General features: G+C 33.0%; 1 protein-coding gene across 1 annotated transcript; it reads left to right on the top strand.

Annotated features, from left to right (window-relative positions):
• The first annotated feature begins 4,827 nt into the window (after window positions 1–4,827).
• On the top strand, window positions 4,828–7,492 carry LOC149258133 (inositol oxygenase 1-like). Its single transcript, XM_089370727.1, has 9 exons — window positions 4,828–4,906; window positions 5,614–5,818; window positions 6,010–6,069; window positions 6,271–6,323; window positions 6,451–6,573; window positions 6,667–6,736; window positions 6,828–6,906; window positions 6,993–7,074; window positions 7,210–7,492. Exons 2-9 carry the CDS (start codon window positions 5,659–5,661, stop codon window positions 7,234–7,236), a joined length of 654 nt encoding a protein of 217 aa, XP_089226853.1. The 5' UTR covers window positions 4,828–4,906; window positions 5,614–5,658; the 3' UTR covers window positions 7,237–7,492.
• Window positions 7,493–8,921: the final 1,429 nt, after the last annotated feature.

Below are 8,921 nucleotides of genomic sequence, written 5' to 3'. Positions count from 1 at the left end.
TCCACTGACACAACCATAAAGGGAGGGAAAGTCATGTTTTCCAAGTCTCTAGTAACTTTGAGAAAGCATCAGTTTAAGTGGCATATTTTCGTGTGGTGGATTAATTTACTTTCACTACTTTCTATTGCATGCCATTCATCATAGTGTCTTTACTAGTATCCAATGTCTTATCAATATCAATGTGACCTAGTGATGTGCCATTATTGATCCCATTTTTAGTTTCACACATCAATTGGTCCCCATAATTTTATCACTTGAAAATTTAAAGCTATACCACCAATGTTTGATGACCATTATTCATAAAAGGCATATTGTTGTTGGCATAAGCCACACATATATACTTCATTATCATACACTCTGAACTAAACAATGGAACATTTCCTAATTATTGAGCTTAGCTCCTCTTCCAATTGTAGAATTCCATTCAAAACTCAAATTATAATGTTTGTTTTTCAACAAATATTTAAAAACAAAAACACTTAAGAGCCGCACTACACAAGTAGAAATAACAAAACACAAGAAAAATGAAAAGGAAGCCCAAAGAAGGAAACAATGAAGACAAGAATGAGATATAGGAGACAAAGGAGACCATCAAATGGTGGACATGCAATAAAGAACAACCAAAGGTGGTAGGAAGAGTAGTAACACATTCAACTTTATTCTAAGAGGCCACCAACTAGAGACTATAATTGATTTCTTAGGAAATGGGAAGATGTGAAATTAGTAATAAGTAATATGTGTCCTCACCATGTCAATGAAATTAACTTTTTTTCAGGAGAAAAGAAACCTCTAATTTTATTCATCCAAAAGGAGAACAAAGTTACATTTTGCATATGTTGAATGCATTCGATAAATAATGCCTCATGGCTAATAAGAAAAGAAATCATAGGGAAAGATACCTACGCCACAAAAAATGGCTAACAAAGGAGGTAAAAAGACCCCAGTAAACATTGCATGAAATCTTAGAAAAACTATAATAGGGCATAGGCCACCCTGATATCCCATGAGAAAACCCCCAAAACCAGGCCTCAAACAAAATAAAATAGGCATCAAAGCCCAACGAAAAACCCACATTGACAACTAAGCAAACAATAGTACAAATGTCCCTTAAGAAAGACAAAAACTATGATTATTGGAGGTAGAGCGATGACACACCCAAATGAAACCATGATAAAAAACCTAGCCTAGAGCAAAGCGATGGCATTAAAGACACCGACAAAAGCACCAAAAGTCAAAACAACACACTGAAAGGGTTGTAATAGAGCATCCAAACCTACCGCAGAGAGAGCCCCAACAAAAAGACATCAACATCACCAACAAAGGATGTATACCTTGACAACGCCAAACGAAAGAGGCATGAACCAGAGGGCCAAGCGGCTAGGGTTCAGCCACCCAACCCTTCACTCCCTCAACTCTTCCCTTTTTATGTCAATGAAATTAACTTAATGCAAAGGACCTGTAAATTTTCTTTGGCCAACAAATGCACCATAACCACCATATCTCCTTTGGTTAATCGGGTTTCTTAATAATAGTTACATTTCAAAACTAGAACCAAATTAAGGCTCATGATTAATCCCCCCTTCTTCTCATAGATAGAAGAGAGAACGTTGTCACACTATACATATGAGTACTGCCCTAGGAATTATGGGTTTGGAAATTTTATGTGCAAGAGGGATAAAGATTTTGTAAAACATATTTTTGCTCCATTCTTCATACCAAGAATCCATTTTCCAAGCCAAGGTTTTGTTGAAGGATTTCATTTGTTTCTTGAACTACTTTGTGAGTAGTGATTTTCTTTTTGCAAATTAGATTGGCTATGTTTTTTCTTATTTCGAGCTAGATTAGCTCAGTTCCTTTTCTTAGGAGACCTGCATACTTCTTGGATTATTCTTAGCTTGCAAGGGTTGGGGTATAGATTCCCTTTGTAGAGCATAATATGTTAGATTTGTTTCTTTCAATTTCAAGTTAATTAATAACATTGATTCATCATTTCCATATAAGGACTATTTTGAACTATGAACTTGTTGGACTCATATGATAAGAATTTGTGTGCCGATGGACTATTCCGGCACACAATTAATCTTTCCACGTTAATTAATCTTTTCCTTTCTACAATTACTATAGATTTCTAATGTTGTCATTCGATTTGGGCTAATCTTATTTGTTGAATTGTTGTTTTATTTTGCTTTATTACTTTATAGATTTGTTTGAATTATTCTTTAGTAGTTATGGATTAATCTTGTTTGCTAAATCAAAGTTCATTACATCATAGTTTATAGGATAATGTTTTGAATGATTTCCATTGCATTCTTTATCCATCCTTAACATTAAATCCCATCAATATTGGTTGTTGGGCCATAAAATTCAGAGGATTCAATTATCTTAGATAAGGGAGAGCTTAATCGGGCTTCTCTATTAAGTTATATCCTTGACTATTTGGTGGGACATTTTTCCCATAAACATATTATAGGACTATCTATTAGAGACACTTTTATTATTTAGAACATTAAATTAAACATTCTAACCATTATTATGTTTACACTATATCCATTACATAAATTTTATTTAATAAAACTGAATTCAATATAAAATGGAGTTGTCTTTAGTGGGACTTTTTGGACATTCAGGGTCCGGAATCCAGCAGAAAAAATTGAGGTAAAATCTTAATTTTTGTTATTTAATCTGGTTTTTTGACTGTATATATGGATTCAACACCTTGGAAAATCCCTAGGGCACTTTGGTTTTGAAAGCTTGTGATTTCAATAAATTCCTATCAGATTTTAGAGAAATTAGACCAGAAAAAACCACCAGAAAAACTTTCAAAAAATCACACTAAAAACAACTTGATATAAAATAACCTATATATTTATTAAAACTTGACATAAAACTATAATAACAAAATATAAATAAAAAAACCAATTATAAAAACATGGTACTCTACTCCTCATCTTAATCAAATATATTGTATAAAAAGCAAGGCCTCGATCACGGTCATGATTAACCAAGTCATTATAATAAGTATGAATGTCATACAAATGCCCACACATTTTAACAATAGGAAGGTTGGGTAATGATAAACGGATTTGATGATGATAATGAGAATTTGGTAATTATAATGAGAATCTGGTGATGATAATGAGATTTTGGTGATGATTAAGGAGTCCATGACGGACAACGGTGAGCACTAAAATCTCATCTTTCAACGTTGAGCACTAAAATCTCATATTTCAAATCTATTGGTAATGTAAGTTGGAAGTCTGGACAATTCCTTAATGCAAATAATAAATGAGCGTATTTTTTTGGGAATGAATCAATGTCATCCGGAAGTATTGGGAAAACTGTTAGAACAACATTTAAGTTCTAAGCCTGGTCGATTATCAAGACCGGATAAATACTATTAAATTAAACCTTTCTAATTTTTATTAAAATGACCCAAAAAATAAAGGAAAAAACAATCATTCCAAAAGATTATTCAAAAATAAAAAACTATTTTCCTTTCTTAATAGCTCAACGTTATCCATATGATCTGTATAATATTTCTTATCCTGATCATCATTATCTCATCCAACCCCACTTGCCGGGCTGCATTATCTCAGCTTCCCTGTTTCTTCCTGCCCTCCCTGAGCCACCGCTGGAACCTGGAAACCTAACCAATATTAAATTTTATAACATCATCGTTGGTGTATAATTAATTGTTGATAAGTTTAATTTTTGTGGTATGAAATTGAATTTTATCTTAATTTATTATTTTTGTTTAAACTTGGAGAAAATGGAAATCTTTTTGAAATAAGCTAAATTAGTTGAAACAAAATCTTAGGTGTCCGCAAATAAAATTAATTTACATACTAATTAACTTTATCATTCATAGTAACACAGTGGAGACTCACATTACCAACGTTTCCAGTCTGTCCCAAACTGGATATGCTTTCTGACTCATTCTCCTGATTCTCTATCTAACACGCCCTCTCCACTATATATACAACATCCCAAAATTGTACTCTCTCAGTCCTCTGTTGCTAGAACCAGAGTTGTGGTATGGTTGAAAATCTGTCTCCATTTGCTTGTCTTTATATTGGTTGCAGTTTTTATTTATGTTATTTAACAGTGATGAAGGAAATCACTTTTATTAATATTGTCTGTATTCTCAAAGTGATATATTCAATAGTCAACGATATGTTCAGACCAAACAGATATATTGATTTCATTGCAGGTCCTTTCAGTGATTCAATCAGATTTCAAGCAAAGCAGAGCAGCCTGCAGACTTAATTCAATTGAAGATGACAATCATCGTTCAAGGTCATCACCTTCTATTGAAATGCAATGAATTCTTATTCTTTTATTTCATTCTTAGTTTTGTAATACAATTAGCGAAAAATTCCAATTAATTTTTTACTTTCTTAAAATCAAATACGAATAAATCAAATTAGATACTTAAAATTGGATAAAACAAAGTTGAATGTTAGTGAAGGTTAATATCATTATCATAATCAATACGTTTACTGAAACACAATTATTAATTTCATGAATACCAATCTGATAAGATGATTTTCTTTTCTATTTTAAATAAACACTTTTGCAGATCCCCTCCTAGAAGGAAATGAGATCAACAAAACTCAAACAGGCCAGGACGAAGTTGACCATTCACAATCCCACGTTCTTCAATTGGATGGTGGTTTTGTCACACCAGACAGCAATGCCTTCCGCCATGATTTCAGGTTTTGAAACCTTACACACTCTTGCTAATTTTCTTCTCTGGGTTTTACACATCCGAGCATTTTACCAGCTAGATCGTCGAATGACAAACTAATGGTTGAGCCCTAACAGAAACTATGAAAGCCAAAGCGAGAGGCAGGCTGGTGTGCAAGAGTTTTACAGACTTAATCACATCAACCAGACATATGATTACGTAAGTCCTGCACTCTCATTGCTAATGTCTCCCTTAATTATAAGTGTTCTCGTAACATTTTCTGCAAAGGATACATTGGTAACATTTTCTGCAAAGGATACATTGCTAGTGTCTCCCTTGATTATAAGTATTGTCGTAATGCAGATAAAAACAAAGTTGCTATAGACTTCGCTGGTTGAAAATATGCCCATGAAAAAAATATGCCCATTTTCATCTCTGAGCACCTAAAGTCTATTGCGGATTCTCTGAATATTTTGGGATCTCACAGATATGGATGGATGATTCCGAAATATTCTGGGAGTCCACAATCGATATAAATACGAGTTTCATGACTTTCATTTTCTTAGATTTTTAATTGTCAGATTGTATAGATGTCTTTTTAGACTTTTAATTGTCAAATTGCTGGATGGATATATTCTTGTCTTATAAAAAAAGAGTTTCATGGCCTAATTTGATATCTAGTTTAATAATAATCTTAAAATTAAATTATTATTACTACACTACAAAACTCCCTCTTCGTAATTCTGCAGGGTATAACTACAATTATATACTGAAATCAATCTGAGAGGCAAAGAACTAGAAAAATCTCTGCTGCATATGACAGCTTGAGGCACAATATCTGGACTACATCAAAACTGTGTTACCACATTGGTGTACACATGACTTTGGTTATCCACATTGATGTTTTCTTTTTTGTGTGGTTGCAGGCATTAAGTAAGCGCGAACATTATGGTAAGCTTGACAAAACTGTTATGAGCATCTGGGAATGTTGTGAACTCTTAAACGAGTTCGTAGATGAGAGTGACCCTGACCTCGATGAACCTCAGATAGAACACCTGCTACAAACAGCAGAGGCTATTCGTAAAGATTACCCCAATGAAGAGTGGCTTCATTTGACTGGCCTCATCCATGGTATGAGTTACACCCCATCTAACTCTTTGCATTCATACTAACTTGTGCAGCAAACCAACAGAGATTCTCTGCCAGAAATAGCATGATTCGTTGAACAACAATCTATTTCAGTATATGTCATAGAGATTATACTTCTAGTTCAGTTGTGATTGGGTTATAGATGAAATTGTGATTGAGAAAAATGCATGCAGATCTGGGCAAGGTGCTACTGCATCCTAACTTTGGAAGGGAACCTCAATGGGCAGTTGTAGGTGTGAACTCATTCAACATTACCCACTGTAAAATGAAATGGAATGTGTCCATCATTTACATCTCTCATGCATTTAGCTTCCTAAGGACTCCTGGATGATATTTTAGTTATAATTGACGGATACTGGATTCTTCTGGCAATGGACTGGATTGGTTGTTAATCATGTCTAATAAAAAAAACTTGCATATCTGAATTTATACAGGTGACACTTTTCCTTTGGGATGCGCTTTCAGCGAAACCATTGTTCACCACGAGGTAATGTATATCAGCCTTCTCTCTTCATTTTGCAACTTGGTATTTTTCTGAAACATTGTTCTTGGTCCATTGCAGAGTTCATGTAATATATCAATAATTAAAATCTTTTTCATATCGTTGTGTGTAGTTTTTCAAGGACAATCCGGATTTTCACAACCCAAAATACAACACAAAATACGGGTTGTACTCTGAAAAATGTGGACTGGACAACGTTCTTATGTCATGGGGTCACGATGAGTATATGTACCTGGTAATATACTTTCAGAAAACATGCTAACAGATCATTTCATCTCATGTGACCTATAAGGAGTGTTTGATTGTCTTATTCATGGGGATGGAACAGGTGGCTAAAATGAATAACACAACATTACCTCCTGCAGCTCTCTTCATCATAAGATTTCACTCTTTCTACCGTAAGCAAAACATCTCATTTTCTTTGTAATCCTGAAAATTCTGATTTGACTGGACTAATAACACATCTGATGGATGGTGTATTTCTTGCAGCTCTGCATCGTGAAGGTGCGTACATGCACTTGCTGAATGATGAAGATAAGGAGATGCTTGAGTGGGTTAAAATATTCAAGTAAGAAGAAACTGAGCATTGGGTCATTTTCATTCTGTTATAATCTGGAAGTGTATTTATGATAACTATTTGTTTCATTTGAACAGTAAATATGACTTATACAGCAAGAGTAAGGTGAGAATTGATGTGGAGAAAGTGAAGCCATATTATCAATCACTCATTGATAAGGTTGGTGTTGGTATTGATTCATTCCCCTGCTTTCCTGTGATATGAATTCATTTGAAGCTGCACCTGTCTGCACAAATTGAGCTGATTTGTCTAGAAAGCTTGACTCTGAATTGACTCTCTTGTTGTTTTGTGCAGTACTTCCCTCCCAAATTAAGATGGTGATTACCTCATGAATAGATTTGATTGGAATTGTGTGGTCCTTTTTTTTATTAGTGTATTGTGTACTGAGTGGACTAGGGACTAGTTTGGTCTGCTACATGGCTGTGTGTACAGAGCCAAGTTGATATAGAACATCTAGAGTTCTGGCTGATGCAAAAGGAACTAATTTGATCTGCCACATGTGATGTAATGGTATTTAATTGTGGTGGTGTCAGGCTGCAAATAAGTTCAATTGTGTGGTCCCAAGCTGGCAAATAGGTTTCAATTCTTTAGTCGATCTAGATTATATCGAAGGATTTCTTGGAGTACTTTCTGTTCATGAAAAATTTGTTCTTTCAAATCTGTTTATCTGGTATTTTGTGCTGTTATTTTCATTTTCTTGCCGAATTTGCTTCTGCAATTTTGTTGTTTAAATGACAATGGTAGAAAAATTCAAATGGTTATGAAAAAAACAATTTTATTTATGAAATCTTATTTTTCCCATATGACAAAGTTCAGCTTGTTATGGTGTATCATCGTACCATTTTATAGCTTTCATAAAGGCATTAAGAAATCCCAAAAGAGCAAAGAATAAAAAAGTTTCATTTAGATAAAATCTGATTTTTGAACTTTGAGATTTTATCTATCACATATTGAATTCCATTTTGAAAATTATTTGAAAAAGACATTTTAGAATTTCAAATTCAAAACTTATAAACTTATAAATTTAGTTATCATGGAGAGCAAGAGATATTCGCAATAAAATCTTGTCTGGTTATATGTATCAAGTTAACATAGCATGGATCAAGTTAACAAAGACTGAATTGATTCTAATTATTATGAACAATATAGATTATTGGCAAACATCATGGAGAGCGATAAATATTCTGAGACCAACATATATTTTTGTATGTCTAACTTGTGACCACGCCTTTACAGAGTTGCATAACAGAACTTTCTTTCCTTCGAAGCTACACAAAATCTCTCACCTCCCGCCACCCTTTTGAACCATGTAATTTTTAATAAAAAGGATTGTACCATTTTAGTTAAAACAACCATCTTTGCATTTCAAATAATTTTCTAAACCTTTTTCATAGGGAACAATATTGTTGATGCTCGAAATGTTACAATTTTGCTGCACACAGAGATATGGAGCACATATCTACACTCACTTTTTGATGGAAAGTAATGACTTTCTAGAAATATATTAATAATAATTTTACAAATAAAACAAATTTTAATATTAATAATGAACTTACAAACAAAACACATTTTATCACATGTTCTGGGATATTGTCACTTAACACATTTTATCATGTTTTGGGATACCATCACTTCATTAGGTTAGTTAATTTGTATGTTAGTAATTATTTTAATAGTAATGCTATTTTTATAATAAAATAAAAGTTTAATATATTTAATATTTTGAAATGGTACATATTAAAAAAAAATATATCATAATCTGGAGATATGTGTAAAATGTTTAATTTTAAATGGCAAATGAATTATTTTATGGCTACAATTCAGAATTAAATTTATAAAAATTATCTATTGTTTAGTAATATGTACATATAAATATATTGTTTAGAAATTTATATTAAATTTTATAGTGTAGAGGCGTTGCTTTACAATTTAGTAGGGGATGTAGTGTCCATAAATGAGTGTAAACTTTTAAATAGCAGCACAATATGACATGTATGTTTTAGTGT

The sequence above is a fragment of the Pinus tabuliformis genome, chromosome 6 (genome assembly GCF_031772625.1).
Source record: "Pinus tabuliformis cultivar Carrire ecotype Pingquan chromosome 6, CPIR1, whole genome shotgun sequence".
NCBI lineage: Eukaryota > Viridiplantae > Streptophyta > Pinopsida > Pinales > Pinaceae > Pinus > Pinus tabuliformis.
This window is presented reverse-complemented; position numbering and strand designations above follow the sequence as displayed.